The 18343-nt window shown below is 37.1% G+C and overlaps 2 protein-coding genes across 63 annotated transcripts in view; one reads left to right on the plus strand and one right to left on the minus strand.

Moving 5' to 3' along the window:
- Nucleotides 1–6378, plus strand: part of KCNMA1 (potassium calcium-activated channel subfamily M alpha 1) — a 428996-nt gene extending 422618 nt beyond the window's left edge. For 30 of the 48 annotated variants that reach the window (XM_085583432.1, XM_085583417.1, XM_085583419.1 and 27 more), the window contains one exon: nt 1–6378. In XM_085583432.1, coding sequence (XP_085439558.1) covers nt 1–155 — 155 coding nt within the window. In that variant the 3' untranslated portion in view covers nt 156–6378. The other 18 variants (XM_085583412.1, XM_085583425.1, XM_085583435.1 and 15 more) reach the window with 1 other exon arrangement.
- Nucleotides 1549–18343, minus strand: part of LRMDA (leucine rich melanocyte differentiation associated) — a 728564-nt gene continuing 711769 nt past the window's right edge. For 14 of the 15 annotated variants that reach the window (XM_077784575.2, XM_085583481.1, XM_085583463.1 and 11 more), the window contains one exon: nt 1549–18343. This exon is cut by the window's right edge. The gene's annotated coding sequence lies outside the window, so the exon portion shown is untranslated. The other variant, XM_085583451.1, reaches the window with a different exon arrangement.

Consider the following 18343-nt stretch of genomic DNA (forward strand, 5'->3'; position numbering starts at 1 on the left):
CAGAAAAGAAATGGTTTACAGATGAGCCGGATAATGCCTACCCCAGAAACATTCAAATCAAGCCCATGAGCACTCACATGGCCAATCAGATCAATCAATATAAATCTACAAGCAGCTTGATACCACCAATACGAGAAGTTGAAGATGAATGTTGACTCCTTCGAAGCCAGAACTATTTTTATAAAGCCTGACAAACTTCATGAATGGTGATGTGACATTTATTCCTCTTACTTGCTGAACCACTGATGGAGAAGTTAAGAAGGGCACGCTTAATGGGAAAATAAAGTAGACAGATCTTTGTTTGTCTGCCTTTAATATTGCTTCCACGTATTTTGGAAACTATTTCATTTATAAATGAACATAATCAAAATTAGTCATGTATAGCCTCTAGCATTTTAAATTATTTTTATTTATTAGAAAAAATATATTTTTCTTTTTTTTTTTCATTGTTAAGTATTTTCCCTTACAAAATGGCATATGTGGCCAGACTCCTAAGAATTAAAAAAAATTCAACAAACCCTCAGTCTTTGGCTTAAAGGAGAATGATGGTCACTGTTATAAGGATATGTAATTAAGGGAGACAAATGATATATTTGCAAAAAGGAAAAAAAAGGTCCAACTTGTATTTTAGTAAATCAAAAAAAAAAAAAAGAAAAAAAGAAAAAACCTACACTTCACCAAAATGTTTCTTTATTGGAAGGTGTGTATTTTGTTCAGCATTGACACCAGCTCTTAATAAATTGAACTTATTTATTTTCAGAGTTTGAAAGTCATATTTTTGTACATGTAACATTCTTCTGAAATATTCCTTGTTTTATTAACATATGTAGATCACGCTGACTGCCAGTTGTGAGCAGGTGCAGTAACCCCCCCCTGTCCCTGCCCCTTCCCACGGTGGCACACGGGGACACCCTTGGGAACGCGCTGTGACACGGGCACAGGGAACGGCACCACCCCCGCCAAGGGCCACGGGCTGGAAATGGCAAATCTGGCAATTGCACTCCACTTCCCATTAGCCATCAGCAGTTGCTAATTTCAGGAAGGCAAGCTTGGCAATTCTTCTTCTTTTGCCATTGTTACAGTGATTTTATCCAGAGTGCAGAAAATAGTGCATGGAAGTGTCAGTTATAAACCATCTCATCTACCACATTTTGTTACTTCCTTACTTCACAAGTGCTGATAGCCTTTCATTGGCCTGAGGTGGTACAAATTCTTCCTAATATGTATAGATTTAGCTCCACATCCTTGCACTTTGGTGAAAGCTCATACCCTGGTAAAGGGCACACTGAATCTCCTTTTGATTAATTCAGATAAAGATAAAAACTGGTTTAGCTTCAGCTCTACAAACTCACAATGTGCTGTCCTCAGTTAATTCCTACAATAAGCAACATCTTATTTTAGCAGTTGTTCTTCTGATTTTTTTTTTCCTTTATTTAATTTTAATTTCCTGGGATACCACACACAAAAGTACAGTAATAACCAAATAAAAATAATAAAAGTGATGAATGTATTTATTATGCTAACATGCAAAAGGCCTTTGATGGGTGCCTTTTGTTTCAGCAGTTTCACGAAGTTGCCAACAAGCTTTATAGCCATCAGACAAAAATGTGATGTTTCATATCTGTGCTGCAGTATGTACCCACCCAAGCATTTATGTTCTAAATTATTTAGTTACTCTCTCTATCTCAAATAAGCAACATCTGACACAATTGTGTGGAAACAAAAAGAAGAAAAAAAAAAAAAAAAGAGAAAGGCTGTGATAGTAGGGAAACAAAAAACCAAAACCACAAAATCAGAGTCATCAGGAAAAGCAGATTTTCATTGTGCAAGTTAACTTTAGGCTTTGTAATTTTGCAGAATTGTTAAACACCAAAATTAAACATACTGTGGTATTTTTATCATTAGAGAAATATCAGTGAATCAAACAAATACAAAGCAGATGATGAATTTATTGTGAAAACAACAATGTCCACTATGTAATCCAACATTTAAGCCAAATTATCTCAGCTTTAAATGTTTGTCCACTGGCTGCAGTACAAGTATAACCATACTAACACCTAATAGGCTTTATTCTGGAGTGACTTCTTGGACTGTGACTATTTTGTTGTTACATTTTGTAGAATAGCTATTTAAAGACAATAATGAGACTTGTTAATACGATATCTGTAAAATTGGATTGTTTAAAATATTTCACTCTCCTACAGAGTAACAAAACAATACAAGTAGTTTTTCATTATTATTTAGATGCATGTTTAATGCATTTCACAGTCCCCAAAAGAGAAGAGAATTCCAGTGAGTTCTTCCAACATATGCTGCTTCAGCTAGTGACACATTATAATTTACATCCAGTTTCTGCATTGGGTCATGTTAAGCCTTTTCTTTGAAGTCAGTGCTCCTTTTTCATTTATGAACTGCATTCATATTAAACCAGAATGAAAAAAGCTGGTTCTGAGTACAGGAGAATTGTAGAAATTTGTGTTCAACCTCATCAAATACATATGAATTTTAATTTATTTTTCCTTAGAAGACTGGTGTTTACTATAGGGGAATATAACATTATATCTTATAATATACAGTGCCACTTCTGAGTGTCCTTCCTTTAGAAGTGAACATTCACTGGATAAAACATAATAATAAATCAAATACAGCACCCCTACATTGCTTAGGTCTGTGTGTGTCTCTTTCCAGTTTAACTGTCACACCCCAAAATCCCATGCCATTGTTTATAAATAAAGGACAAGACCCGAACACACTCATGAGCTCTTCTGGCACAGAGAGCTCCCCATGCAATGGTTGGATAGAACAACACCCATAGAGAGCAAACAACACAGAGAGAAACAGGTGGAGTTATGGATATACATTTCCTATTTACAGAAAAGCTAAAATCAGTGATATTTTCTTACTCCTTTTTGAAAATCAGAGATGCAGGACTGATGTCTGGAAATTAGATAGAGCAACAGATAGAAAACCTGTTTCAATCTTTGATAATCAGTGATTAAAAATTACAATAAGGCCAGCACCAATAAATGGATATATGAAGTTACATCAAAGCTGGGAAAAGGCTGGGAAAGGGACCTAAGTGACAGCTGACAGATGACATGATGACTGGTACAGAAATCAATTCTTGGTCTTTATAAATATCTTTTACCCCTGTCTCAGAAGGCAAAGATTAAAAAAAACCCAAAAAGTGGGGTAGGGAGGATTTCTGGTTTTTTGTTTGGGTTTTTGGTTGTTTGTTTTTGTTTTTTTGGGGGGGATTTTTTGGCATTAATTGCATGCACTACTGATACAGGCTATAGAATGTTTTTTGGCAACTCATGTGTTGGATAAATGATGTGTCTCTGTGTGTGTTTGCATACATGCATGTCCACACATGCACACACATATATATATGTGGGTACACACATACATATGTATATGTGGGTACAGACACACACATATGTACAGGGTGTGCATGTGTTCAATAGAGTCTTCACAAGAAGATGTCATCATTTTTACTTTCTCTGAGCTGGGGTGAAGAAAGGCACAAAAAAGAAGAAAATAATTACTTGCAGGGTAGCACATGGAAGAATTTTTATCTGCTATTTCCACTTGGTTTGACCAAAACCCAGCCATCCTGGTGAGTTTTATGAGAGATGCACTGGAATTATGCTGCAGAGCCTTCTCTCACTGCTGCAGCTGGGCTGTGCTCCTGGCCCTCCTCACAGCCCTGCACTTGTCTGCTCCCCCACTGCCAGGAAGTCTGCTGGCTTTATTTTAATTTGTCCCCTGAAGCCCATGAGCTTTAAGATGAAAGGATAAAACTGTCCTCTGATAGATTTGGTGGCAAGTGCCAAGCACAGCAAAAGTTAAGGTATAAAGAAACGAAGATACCCATAGTCTAAATGCAAATTTTAACACCTCAATGTGATTGTGTGGTTCCTCTTAAAATAATAAGTATATGATGTATTTGTTAATAGGGAAAAATAAGATTAAAACATTTTCTTGTACTTTTAAAAAGCATTCTAAAACTGTCATTGATATTTTAACACCTTGTCTTTCAAATCAGCATCAGTAGGCCCAAGAGTAGGGAATACATGGGACAGAAAATACAAACCCCATGATCTGGGCCAGGCATGGTCAACTGGATGTGAAAAGACCTAAGTGGCCTCAGCCAAAGGCAGGAAAGGGCAAATGTAGTTTGCAAGCAAGGTATAGGAGACACTGAAAAAGCATGTAGCCTTTTATTATGCATTGTTGGGTGGTGGTGGATGAGGTTGGTTATTTTTGACCTGCAAAGGAAGACTTTGCATTTCTTGAACTCTTCATGTAGTAGAAAGAGAAGGAGAAAGTAAAATAATGTGTTTTCATTCAGGTTTTTCTGGGGGCTTGTGTGTCTAAACTACAGCTAACAACTACTGCAATAATTGGTTGCATAAACTGATGAATAAACATACATGACAGAAAAAAAAAAAAGCAATAATATACAAATGGCTAATAATTTGTGTTTTCACTGCTTGGCCACTCACTGGCCAATCCATAAAAATGTCAAAAACTGCCCTGGACTAGCTGATTCACATGGGCACAAGCTGGGACACAGGGCAAGTGCTTAAATGGCTTCAAGGAGTAAGGGCTATGTAAGGATCCTAAGGGCTCCTGGATCCCACCGTATTTGAAATGAACACATGTTGAGGTCAGTGTGTGTGTGTGTGTGTGTGTGTGTGTGTGTGTGTGTGTGTGTGTGTGTGTGTTTGTATGTTTTGTTTTTACAGCTGTTATCATTGTGAATTTCTTCAGCACCAAAAGAAGTGTGTGCCTCGCCTTTCATTTCTAGTTTTGAATGTGATTAAATAAAATAACCAAGTGTGTGAAAGGTGGTAACAGGACAAAGTGAAAACAGAAATCTGTTCCAGTGTTACAGTGGATCAGCCTGGGAATATCTGTCATAGTCAATGGCAAATGCACAAAAAAAATCAGAGGAAAGGAGAACTCATTATCCTTCTGATTTTTTTATTTTCTGTGCCATCTGAACCACTGAAATCAGCAACATACAAACAAGCACCTTTTTAATTTTAATTAATTGTTTTATTAATTCTAAAGGTTCTTGAATAATCACAGGCTTAAGATAAATAGTTTTTTTTAAAAAACGAATTATATATGCACACCAGGTCTCCTAATATTGCATTTATAGTATTTTCATGCTGAGCAAAAGTAGTGGGTATGGGCTACAGCCCCATCTGAAATAGTGAAAGGAATGTAGTAGCTCTTCTGCTGTTGGCACGCCCAGGATGGTATGTGGGCCTATAGCATGGATAAATCTGTGCCAGGATTTATCAGAGCTATATTTCTGTCAGTAATGGATCTGTTCTGCACAGGTTCTCTCTGTCCAGAGCATGCAGCCCCGTTGGGGCTGTGCAGCCTCTGAGCAGCACTCTGTGTGAGCAGGTAAATTCCACTGGAGCCAGTAGTGAGGACTGCTGCTCTATCTGCTCTGCACAGGGCTGTGTTACTGGTAACTGCCAAAAGGAGAAGGGGTAGGGAAAATGAAGAAAATATTAAATAGAATGTATTTCTTTTGTTACTTTGGGTCTAATTTAGAGCAGTATCTAATTTAGGAAGCTAAACAGTAAAGCTGCATCTAATTAGAACCTTTATGATGTTGAGACAAGGTTTCTTACTGCTTTAGTCAATGCATTTTAGAGGAGATCTCTATAAAGTAAAAAAGCTAAACAACCCAGAACACAGTATATAGGCAGCTGAATACATGTAATAAAATCCACAAATTTTTCAGGAACAAAAAATGTGGCATATGAGCATTTTGTTGACTGGACAATAACTAGTAGGAACCAAACAAGAATGTCAGCAGAAGTTATCTCAATCAGTTAAAAATAAATCTGCTTCTGTTATGGTCCTATAGTTGGGACACACATGCTTAGCCAATGCAAATACTCTAATCTCTGTCAAGATAAAAAGAAAAAAAAAAAGAAAAAAATTACTTAAATTTTCACATTAATGTAGAATTCAAAATCGATGAAACCATTTTCTTCCTTCAGAAAAAACACACACATGCAAATGCATATATACAATATCTTTTGATTGTTTCATATGTCTATATTAGTTATAATTTGGAAGTGGAGATGACTGAGAACCAGCTAGTATCTTAACTCAAAAGTTCATCAAGAAAAAGGAGTACGACTTCATCACTTTACTTTTAACATCATGGGTTGGTGAGAGAGAACAAATGCTGGTGCTCAGAAATGATCTACCTGACTTTGTCATATGTAATATCCAGTGAAAAATATATCGTCCTGTAAAAAGGGTTTGTACATAACTTGTACATGGTTTCATTTTGTATTTTTCTCAGATTAAAATTTATGTATTTGTGTTCTAAAAGAAGGAGATATTGCTGTGTTTTCTTTCTTCTCTTCTAAAAAAGTTTGTAACTTGTATCACCAAGTCATAAATATTACTGCATTCATGAAACCAATACTATTAATACTGTGACCGAAGACTAACCCAACAGCCTTTCTCTCTTGCTTACACTCCAGAATCAGCTCCTTGCTAACAATCATTAATATCAGCTGCAATAGAGGATGCTGTGGTACTATAAATGAGTCATTCTGCACCATTCTGCAACAAATGGCACCCTAACACCAACTGTGTAGTTAAACACAGACAAAGTCTGGTTTAAATTAGCTACTTTACATGGTTGAACAGACCATTTCATATCACCTTTAGGTCTGATAGGTCAGGTTAAGATGGATTGATAATTTTGCTAAACAGCCCAAGATTTTCTACTTTCTCATGATCAGTACATTCAAAATTTATCTGCAAGTTTTGGACTATGTTTCCATTGCATGGAATTAGGTATCACCCTACATGCAACTGTATGGTTTTAGGCTTAAGAATAAACAGTCCTTGGAATCTGTGCATGTGGCTGGCATTCTGCTATAAAATAACCTTGTCATTAAGGTTGACATCATTAATCTTCTGCGCAGCAGTATCACCACAGTGATTTGTAATCAATCACAGTTTGATAAACCTTGCTTGATTCTGAATAATGGAGAGGAAAGAAGAGGAGCAGAACTCTGAAAAGCACTCAGTTAAGCATCTGAGAAACCCCCAAAAGTACAAATAGTCAATTGGTTCTAACACAAAGAAGCTGATATAAAATGGCTACACAGATTGCTCTGTAAGCAAATATGAATGGTTTTGGGGGAGGAGGAGAATCTATGCATGACAGTAATAGAGCAGGACTGTAGAGAACTATGTAAGAAACTGGATCTGCACCAATGTCAGTAGAGCAAACTGCTCCAGCTCTCACTGAGTCCATTTGTCCAGACCATCCTTAGCCCCTCTCCCTGGGGAAGGAAGTTTATGTGCCATAAAAACTGTGATGCCTTTCTTCAAGAGTTCAATGAAAGGACTACTCTGTGTCAGTATATCTATATGCAGCTGTCTACTTCAGATCTAACTCCTTGACCTTATCCCTTCTTGGTGCAAGGCACTAATTAGTAAACTTGACTTTTAATTACTAAAGGAGAATAAGAGGAAGTGATGGACAGTCATACAATGCACCATAAACAGGTACTCATTTTAAGATGGAACTGGTCATTCTTCATCACCAGTTAAATCACGTGTCTGCTTCCTGCACAAGGTTCCATGTCACAAAAGAGGCATTTATCCATACATAGACATATATGGATATATATGTGTGCATTTGGACATGAATATTTATATCTATACATACTAATACACCACCTACTAATATTTTTAGGGTCTTGGCTCCTAGATGGCACCACTTGCTGTTAAAAACACTTAAATTAAACCTGGCCATAGAGTAACTAAGGTATGAAGCTGTTTTCTTATGTACCTACAGCCCTGATACTCATCAGCACAAAGACTAAATTGAGCAGAATGTTATGCAATTCCCCCCAAAATTATATAGTAATCTTAGTTAGCAAGTACCTGCAGTGAATGAACAGGCTGCTAATACCTTTTCTGGACCATGAGGCAGTCCTACTAGGTTCAAAATATTTCAACTGTATTATAGCAATTTTATGTTAATTTTTTAAAAAATTATTTTAATTTCAAATATGTGGTCCAAGCTAGGGAGGTGATTTCAAAAATGTAGCTTTGTGAATTGGAGGAGTGCCACAAGAGGGACAAGGGAGCTGTGTGACAAACTTTTGCCTCAGTTCAAAGGCAAGGTCAAGTATTTGCCATAATCTTCTTCAGCTCTGCAAAACCACCCCAAAATCAACCAGAGAAAAAAAAAAATCAACAAAACAAAACAAACAAACAAACAAACAAAAACAAAAGCCAAAACAAAACAAACTGAAAAAACCCAAAACCAAAACAAACCCAACCACACAACAAAAAACTTTCCCCTCAAAAAAACCCCCAAAACTCCCCCTGCAAAAACCAGCAACCTCTCAAAAAAGCCCCCCCACCAAAAAAAAGCCCAACCCAAAACAAAAGAAAAAAAAACACTCCCAAAAAAAAAATAGTCTCTTTTCAGTCCTCCCTTACTTACCACAAGTCCACCCTTTGCCACCTGAAGCCTCTAAGGAAAAATAATCTATTTTAAAAAAGGCTGTAAATTTTCTCTTACTTCAAAGACAGAAGACGTTCAGACCTATTTCTAAGTAAGGGCAATCAATGATCCTAAGCTTGATTCCTGGCTGTATGTACTTGAGTGACAAGTACAAGTACTTCAAAAAGTACTCCCCTCCCCCAGTCCACAGGTCTTAAAACACAGATTATTATACTTTTTTCAAAACATTCATTATGCTAAAATTTCCACCTACCTCTGAGTCTAGTTTGCCAGGTTTTACTTTCCCTTTTTTTTTCACCAATGAGACACAAGTGTCCAGTAACCAGACATCTTCTGTCAAAAAAAATATTACAGTCAATAGGAGAGTGAGTTCAAAATATCCCAATGGAAATTATGGAGAGGATGAACACTCCAGAGCACTTCTTAATTTTTTTACAACTTTATTCAGTTTCCACTTTCTTTTCCTGTTGGATGAAGAAACTCCTCTTTCCAACATCCTTGTCTTCTTAGGCTCTCCCCAGTGTCTTGGAAATCAAAACACAGTAACAACTTGTAAAATATTTTATTGCATTTGAAACCACTGACTCTTGAGAAGCTTTAAACATATCTGTTCATTTTTCAGTTCATTCATTCAAGTGTTATCCAGTAAACGCTGTTTTTAAACATCAGACAAAATAAAATACAGATATCAAAAAGCATTCATTGCAAGATACAGTGCAAAACAAAACAGTTCAACAAAAGTTGGTTTTATCATGGATCAAAGACTTTACAAGTAGGATGCATAATCCATGTGTGCAGGCTGAATTAGGTAGCCCTTCACTCCAGGTGAACAGCTTGAATGCAAAGCATTTTTGAAATTCAGTATCATAGTTGTTTAATATTTGGAATTAATGGAAGCAGGACTGTTCCTTTACTTCAAAGATAACTCTGGTGACAACAGAAGCCAAGAAAACTCATGATTTGCACATATATATTACTTTCCCACTGAGGAAAAGAAGGTTTCAAAGATAACTTTTCCTTCTGATAGACTGAAGGGTTATGTAAAATTAATTTCCTATCCCCCCACTGCACATGATCCCTGTTCTGTCTTTTCATAATACACAAGCTTCATTGTTTCTTCAGCAATATTCTAGTCAGATAATGAAAAAAACCACCCTTTCATTATTCTGTATATGGACATAGTTGCTATGAAGTTATAATAAACATGTGCAAGACAGTGGAATTTAGGAAACCTGGAAAGTTTTCAGGTTGGGCTACCATGCAGTCACCCACGCTGATGAACTGCTTCTTGAAAAACAGTATATTAGAGAATCAAGTACAAGCAGGTTATGAAAATTATCAAATTATTTAAAAGTCCATGCACTGGCAAGGAAACCTGGAAGGAGAAAAATAAGAGATGATTAGGTGTGTAGACTATTACATGTGACAATTGATCTGGAGAGGTTTACTGAGGGGATATGGATGCAGATAGAAGTTTGGGTAGGTGGGTAATCCAGTCATTTGTATAAATGGCAAGTATGACAAATAAATACTTTTTACATATACCAGCTGTTTTAGAATTCCTCTTTCCCTGCAGTGTTGGATCAGTTTCTGCAAGGATACATTACTAGGTTTTACAGGTCTTTCTCATACTTGGACTCTGCTCAAAGAATTTGCAGGGAAGATCAGGGCACCAAGCAATGAAACTCCTTGCAGCCATTTGATTCAATTTTTTTGTAGCTGGACTTTTGAGAAATAGATCTGTTAATGTGTGTCAAATATATGCAGAGTGGTTTTTAGGGAAATCAACAGCCTGGTGTTTGTAACCTGCTTTGACGTGTCCAATCTCACTGAAAACTTTGTGTTGGCCAGAAGGAAACCCACTGCTCTCCAGCAGCCGGAGAAGCTCCAAGTATTATTGCCCTTTCTAATTCACATTCTTTCTTCAAGTCAATTATTACCCTCATGCCCTTTGCTTGCAACTAGGAAATCAAAACTTTCTCTGTAACCAATAGAAAAAACCTACTCTTGTTATAAATTATGTTTTTCATCTACTTTTGCTAAAAATACCCAAGATATGCCTGGAAATCCCTTTCAGAATGAAAGGGTTCAGTGTATGACATGCCCAGCATGCTTTATTACTGTAAATAGTATCTGGTACTAGCCACAGAACACAGAACATGCTTAGCTTTATCCCCTTTAACATTTAGCTTCGTAGTATGTGGTAGTTTTAATATTATTATGATTATTGCTACTTCCTACCACTAGGATACACATCAAGAATACTGATCAGAAAAGCTCTCTACAAAACAGTATCTTTTTCAGTTCTTCTGGAACAGGATATGAATCCTGGAAGAAACTGATGTAAATTTGATTCCTCTACCTTTAAAATATGTGTGCTTCACAGTGACCACCGGGGAATTTGTACCTGGTCTGGGCTTTGATACAACCACACGGGCTCCTCCAAGAACAAACAACAGGAATGCTTGCAGCCCTGATAACAGCTGTATCTGCAGGATGATTTGTACAGTTATTAGCTGGAAGTTATTTTCTATAGAGTCCCTTGTAGTCAATTCAGTGCTGTTGGAGGCTGCAGGATCAGCTCATCATCTTCCAGCCATTCTCTCATTAATACACCTCTGACCTGGAGGCCTATTCTGAGTGGGACAGAGACTCTCTAGTCAGTTTAATCACCTGTCTCTTGGCTATGCTGTGAAGACATAATTATAAGGATTAGAACAAGACCATTAATTTAGAGCAAAAATAATACTGTCTGTAAGACTTTGAAGATTTAAATTCCCAAGACTCAGTAGCAGAACCCTGGTAAAGCACATGTTGTTGGACAGTGACCTATTGTTCTGACCAGGCTTCACAGAGAATATTTGTTTCTTTAATACCTTTAGCATGCTTAGTAAGCACATGGACCATGTTCTTTCCAACAAACAGCAGCTCTTTAACAAAAAAAAATGCCTTTTGAAGATGATTGTGAGTCTTGATTGTCTATGAAGGGAGACTAATATAACTGGATAAGCAAGAATTTCAGTCTAAGTGGAATGAATCTATGTATTCTGTGATTCCTTTATGGAAGAGCAGTTCTGATACACTGTGATGAAAGACGTTTTGGTAAGGGGGATGGCTTAAGGCCACCTTCTTTTACAGCTCACCTATCCAGGGAAATACAATAACTGAAGCACAGAACATGAGCTTTTGTTTTAACAAAGTTATTTTTCAGTTTAGAAATAGGAAGAATCTCCAAAACCTATGACACATCTAATTTTCCATGCCTCTCTTCCTTAGACTTCTGCTTTTGAGTGATTTGCCCAGAATCCTTTAGTGTGAAAAGGAAGTCCTCTAGCAATGTAATTGTTTTCTTGATTTATCTACACTGTAGTTTTGGGGTTTTTTTGCTAGTCATGTAAAAATCTGATGATAAAATATGTCCTTTTATCTCACCCTCTTACCCTACATACTTAAAAATGTGATTTCATTTACCTGTTTCTTGTTCACCAAGTTTATTTGAAGGGTTGCTACTAGCCCTGCAATATGAATTCCCTGAAGAACTCTGCCCCTGGTGCATAGCTGAAGGAGCAAACCTTTACTCCATGTTTAAAGTTAACCTGAAATTTAATTACATGTAATCTGATAATTTTTTTGAGCAGTTAGATTTCACATACTCTGCAGATTAAAAGAAAGTTCTGAAACCCCTGTTTTATGAGACCAACAAAGAAATAAAGATTATTCAGAATTGTTAAGGGAGAGGGTAAGAAAAGCAGGAAGCATATTTGGCACATCCTTAAGAAAGGATATTTTGGAGAAAATGGAGTGGAGAAGAGATAGCAAATGGCCAAACATTAAAACAGAAAAGCACAAGTGCTAGATCAGGAAAGGAAACCAACTGAAAACATGAAAATGGGGGGGAAACAATGCAAAAGAGTTCATGATTGGTGCAGAATGATCAGGCCAAAGCTAATGAGCTTTTTCTCCCACTCTGAAATCGACAGATCTACCACGTGCTCCAGCGATCTGTGGTTTCTTTCCATAGCAAGGCGGATGACTTTTCATCAGATGTGTCACTTGGTGAAATAATTGCCAGCAATAATGGTGCAATAGCAGCATACTCCGAGCACAATTTATCCATGTCTGCTCTAGCTTTCAACTTCAAAGCTTCTACTGCCTCACAGATCACATCAAAATGACACCTCTGTCGTTAATGACAGTGGTCTAATGCAATGCCGGGAAGTCAAATCACTTCTCCAGATGGGCAGAATGCCTCATGCAGAAACGAGGCAAGTGCACGGGTCCTGACATTCATATTCAGATTTGTATTTGTGGGGAAGAGGGTGGGTTTGACACACAGATGTATTCATATTTGAAACAGCCTGTTTTATAAAGCACAAAATTCACTAAAATTAGGAAGAAGTGGGGACAAGAGTAGCATGCAGAGCCTTAACTTATGCAAAGTGAATGCTTGGATGTAGAAAATTTCCCTTTGCACAGCACACAGCACGTGTTAGGCAGTGTCACAGGTCAGAGATGTGATTTGTCTTTAAGGAAAGAAACAAATTAGTCAAATAAAAAAATGTACCTTAAAATGCACACTGTCCTTGTAGGCAAATGCACATATTTTTCTGGATCTAGGAACAAAATAAGCTGCTGTGAAGCCTCTCCTGGTGGTCATTACTCAGGTAAAGAAGAAAGCTGGCAAAATGCGGTTATTAAAAAGAAAGAATTGTCTGTTTATTTTCCAGTGGTGTTTGAAAATTACCATAGAACAGTAAATCTCTAAATATGAAAAATATTTATTCTTCTTACATAGTATACATAAACACACATGCAGCCAACATAGTGGCAGGGACACCATTTGTTTAAGTTTCATTAAGATGTGTAGTTAAAAGCCTTATTAAAAGGGTCCATTTCTCACTTCAGTGAGTTCAGTGAAATTTATTGCCTGAGGGTTAAGTAATGCTTCAGAGGAAAAATGAGATTTAGGAATATTTTCATATGTTACCATCTTTTCCAACAGAAACATTTCCTATAATGGCTGATTGGATGGAGGGTTTAGACTTCACTGTAAGTTTTCACAGTGCTTTATGTATTAAAATAGACAATCAAACAAAATAACCATCTCTCAGCTTCACCTCTAAGAAAAAAAAAAAGGAAAAAATCTTCTTTGGGTAGAAAGCAAGGCCAATTTTTTGTAACATATTTATTTTTCTCAGTTATTATTGTTATTCCACAAACATGGTCAGAAGGACTTAGTTAAAAAGACAAATAAAGAAAGGGAAAGAAATGGAAAAGGAAAATGTTCTCAAACCCTGCATTTTGAACTGTTTGGATGGTAAAAAGGAGATGTTCTATGGCAACCATTAGCAGTGTACTGCCATTGAATAAGGTCTATAGTGTAAATTACTAACTACATGCTTGTGTGCTTTATTTTGTGTGCTGGTGGCCTCATTATTTATTGATTGTAGGCATGTTGGAAAAGTCTAACTTGAAAATCAGTTCTGTGAATCAGATTTTTTCTCCTAGACCATGATTATGGTCCAGGAGATTGCTTCCATGAAACTGAAAATCCCCATGGACTGGGGAAGTTTACAGAGGCAGGAAGAGATCATGTACATCTAAATACAATGCCCTGAAAACTGCAGTGATTGTCGGTGTTTTGTTCCTTTGGTTTTTGAGGTTTTTTTTAGTTATTTATCTTAAAGCTGTAGATAGGAGACTGCAGAAAGATTGACACTGCTCAGTTGCTGCTGCCCTATTCATCAAGGGGACAAATTTCAAGCAACATCTATTTCTTGTTTTGTAAACATTCAGTGGCAGCTCACTTGTTAGGCCTTGCTTTGGGATAAGGAGGAGGGAATCGTGGTTTGGCTTTTTCTGAAGAAATTGGAATGTTTATTAATACTATTACTTTCAAGCCAGCTTATTTAAACAATAATTTTAATGAAGTCTTAATGTTGAATTCTTCTAGTGTTTAATTCATAATCTTTGTGTTAATTTATGTCCATGATCACAGACCCTTGACCTATGACCACACCAAATTTCACTCATATTTTTGGGTAAATGTTGAAATCAGTTCTCTTTTTGTGCATAGACTCCCCTCTATCAGAAATAGCTCCCAGCTGTGCTCTGACAGAGGAGTAGAGCACAAAGTTTCTTCAAAGTTTTCAGGACCATCACTTTGCTTTCAATCAGCAATTTTTCGTGTTGATTTTTTCTTAAACTGACCTACAGTTTTAAAATGATGAGACTGTCTATGATTTCAATTTATTACTTTATTTAACTTTACTTACTTCATTTTTGCCTCACTTGGCTTTCCTTCTATTCTAATTTTTTCATAATGTTTCAGCAGGAAGAAATACAAAAGCAGGAAGCTGGAGCAGCAACAGAGCGTTTCCAGAAACCATAGGATGGTAAGGGTTTTTCTCACAAGGAATCCAGTTGTTGTCATACAAATCCTTCCTTTTGGGTATCTGCCATCATATTGCTGAGAGCTAACCACAATATTTCCATATAAACCTGCTGGAAAACACCCCTGAAAATTCTGACTCCAAGGAAGAATAAAATTCCTGGGAGTTCTCTACAGTAAAGTCCTAGCCTCCTTTGCCTCTTGTCTGCACTAATTGTCCCAGAGCATACTGAGAATGAAATAAGAGGCCAAGGATTAAGTAAAAATCTTTAATTATTTTATTTTAATTTTATTTTATGTAGAACATTTGTTACTCTTAAGAACTCCACTTAAGTACCTTCAAATACAGGAACTGAGGAATTAGGCCCTGATCTGAATCTTTGGGAAGGTCAGAAAAGATCCATCTTCCCCTGTGGGCAGACTGCTGCTGGACTCCTTAGGCAGAGTCTCTGGAGCTTTCTCGTCTGACTGTTTCACAGGACTTCAATTTCTGTTCTATTTTGTCGACTTTTTCATATTTATGCATGCAAAGAATCATTCTTGTATAATAAAATCCAGATTTAGTTACCTATCATCCTTTCAACTATAAGCTCAGTTTCCCTCTTGGTCACAAAATTCTGCACAAACTGAACATCAGAAGTGGCTTAAATGAGTCTCTCTGTGTATTCACCCTTATTTATGCTCCCTGCCTTTCTACTGTTTCCTCAAGCAGTAAATGTTGTATTTTGTCCAAAGGAGTGACCACCAGTAGCTGCTGCAACAAATGTTTTTTATCTATTTCATGTTCTGGATTACATGTATACTAAAGTTACTGTGAAAAAAACTCCACTAGGTGTAAGTTTGTCATAGTAGTAAGCTGAGAAATGTTTTTCTCCCTATAGAGGCTTAGTAAAAAGAAATACTCCTAAAACCTCTGCCCTGTAATCAGCCAAGGACCCTAACGAAAAAGCACTTTTAGAAAGTGCAAAGATATAATAGTCCCAAGATGAATCTGCCCTACAGTTCCATTTTCTGCCATACAAACGTTTGGGAGCTTATCGTTGAAGCCACATTAGTCTTGATTTAAGGTCTTTTGACACATTATTACAGCACACTGCCATCACTTCACACCTGTCATTCTGTCAGTCAGAAGAGAGGGAGGGGAAACAATTTTGATGTCAATCAACAAATCCTTCGGGAGGTGTAACCTGTTAAGACATATTACCCTTTGCCCATTGCGATTTACAGGCTTTGAATTTAAAGGACATATGCCAGAAATAATTAAAGACTAATCCTTATTGTACTCACTTAGGAATGAAGGCATTTAGTACCACCAGCACATTTATATTGTCCAGAAGAAGAAAGAGATAGAGGAGCAGAGTGTGATACTACAAGTACTCTTTCCATTTCTATTAATAAATTGTTCTGTTTGGATGTTAAAATCCTTTGCCCTCATGGAGCAAATACTTAGCAAAGTGGCCTTTCCTCTTACACTTGTATTAATGTCCTAGCAATGTACAGATGATTCCAGTACGATGCAAAATCTGTAAGACTGTTTTTGCATCAAAACAATATTTTAAATATTGAGGAAAAAAGGCATGGAATTATTGAAAAAAATAATCTACTGAAATAGAAAAAAAAAAAAAAACAACAAACAAACCAAAACAACTAATACTGTCCTCTGTACTCTAGTGGCTACAAAAATCAATCTCAGCCTGGAGAACTACAACTTCCATAGGCATGGCTTTGGATCACCTTGTAACTACTCTGTTGTAATTTACTTGGAGGTACCAAAGGAGTGATGTCAACCTCAAAATCTGAATTTAGGATCTAAATTCTGAGTTGAAGGAGGCTGTTTTTTTCCCCAAGCTAGGTTTCCAGAATGACACAGAAGAGAGAAGCATTTACACAGCCTACTTGTTATTGTTCACAACTCATCTCTGGAAGGAACATCTTGTCCTTAGACTGACCTTAGAGCTACAATCTAAAGGAAATAACTGCAAAACAAGAATAGCTATGGAGTAAATAAAATAACAGGCAGGGACTATATAGTCCAGAGAGAACCAGAATAAAAAAAATTAATTATATTGTAAATTTTTTTACACTACTGCACTGTATTACTATACATACAGCTTGTTTGGGTGAGAAATTGGGTGGAATTGTGGAAGCTCTGACTTGCAGTTGTCACCACATGCTATCAAAACCCTGCTGGGAGGACAGTTTTGCTAGCTAATTTGAAACAACCTTTGGGCTTATTGTCCAACAGGTAAACTCTGCATCACTAACTCATCATCATGGAACATTTTCCTGCTTCTTCTTCCAGTTGTGCCTCCCTCATTTAGGTACAGACCCACACACACAGACATGCAGCAAGACACGATTGGAGGCAGGAACAGGAAAGCAATTGCCTCAGCTGTGCCACAGACCTTTAGGGACTATGGAGAGGCATATCGAGTGTGCTCTGCTGATAGGTGGTGTGCCACTATCACACAGGTGAGCTGGACACACAGTGCCCTCAATTTGCATTCACAAACAGTTTTCACAAGAAAAGGCAGAGATTCACATGGAGCCAGAAGTATTGCGCCTACATTTGCTTATTAATTTTACCTGAGGGAATGGAAGGGCTAAATTTGCTTTAGCTGGTAATAGTGACAGAAGTGCACACTTACAGTAACAGTTCATTTTCCATTTCCTAAAATATGGAATCAATCTCACATATGAAAGACTACACCATCTCAGCTCTCACAATTTAAAGAGATACTTTGAAGGAGTGGGAAGTTGAAAGACAAGGAACTTGTAATGAGATTTGGATTTTAATTTATCATTTTACATAGAGCTAGGAAGAAAACAAATTATTCCTCATCATCCTTCTGATTAGATACTCTTTGCATATTATCACATTTTCATTACACTTTCCTCCACCTCTGCTACTTTCTGCTCTCTCTGGAGGTGGTTCAGACATGACCATGTCAACCAACCAGACTTTTTGCCTCAAATTCAACTTGCTGGGGCATTCATATACTTTCAGTTGCTGTGGCAACTTAACATACATCAGCAGCTGTCCCTCGACTGTAAGCTATAGTGGAAGTGAAAAGCTGTACTTCAATTTTTACCCAAGAAACCAAGACTCTCTAGGACAGGCCAGAATTGCTGATTTCAGGGAAAATCAGCACTCACAGACATGCATAAAGCAAAAACCAAATAACTATACCTAATAAAAGAGCAAAATATTATAAACAGTGTTTTTTTGGTATTTTGTGTTAACTGTAACACAAAGAATCTCTGTGTTACCTGCTGGCAGCTGATGGCTGATTCTGCCTTTACAGAGGCAATATTTTTAAAGCAGCACAGGCAATGGAGTAAAGCTGGTAGAAAATGTGATTTGAATGAGGCTCTTAGTTTGAAGCTGGTCAGAATAGAACCTTGTCAGCCTGGAA

The sequence above is a fragment of the Lonchura striata genome, chromosome 6, assembly GCF_050655825.1.
Source record: "Lonchura striata isolate lonStrDom1 chromosome 6, ASM5065582v1, whole genome shotgun sequence".
NCBI classification, from domain to species: Eukaryota; Metazoa; Chordata; class Aves; order Passeriformes; family Estrildidae; genus Lonchura; species Lonchura striata.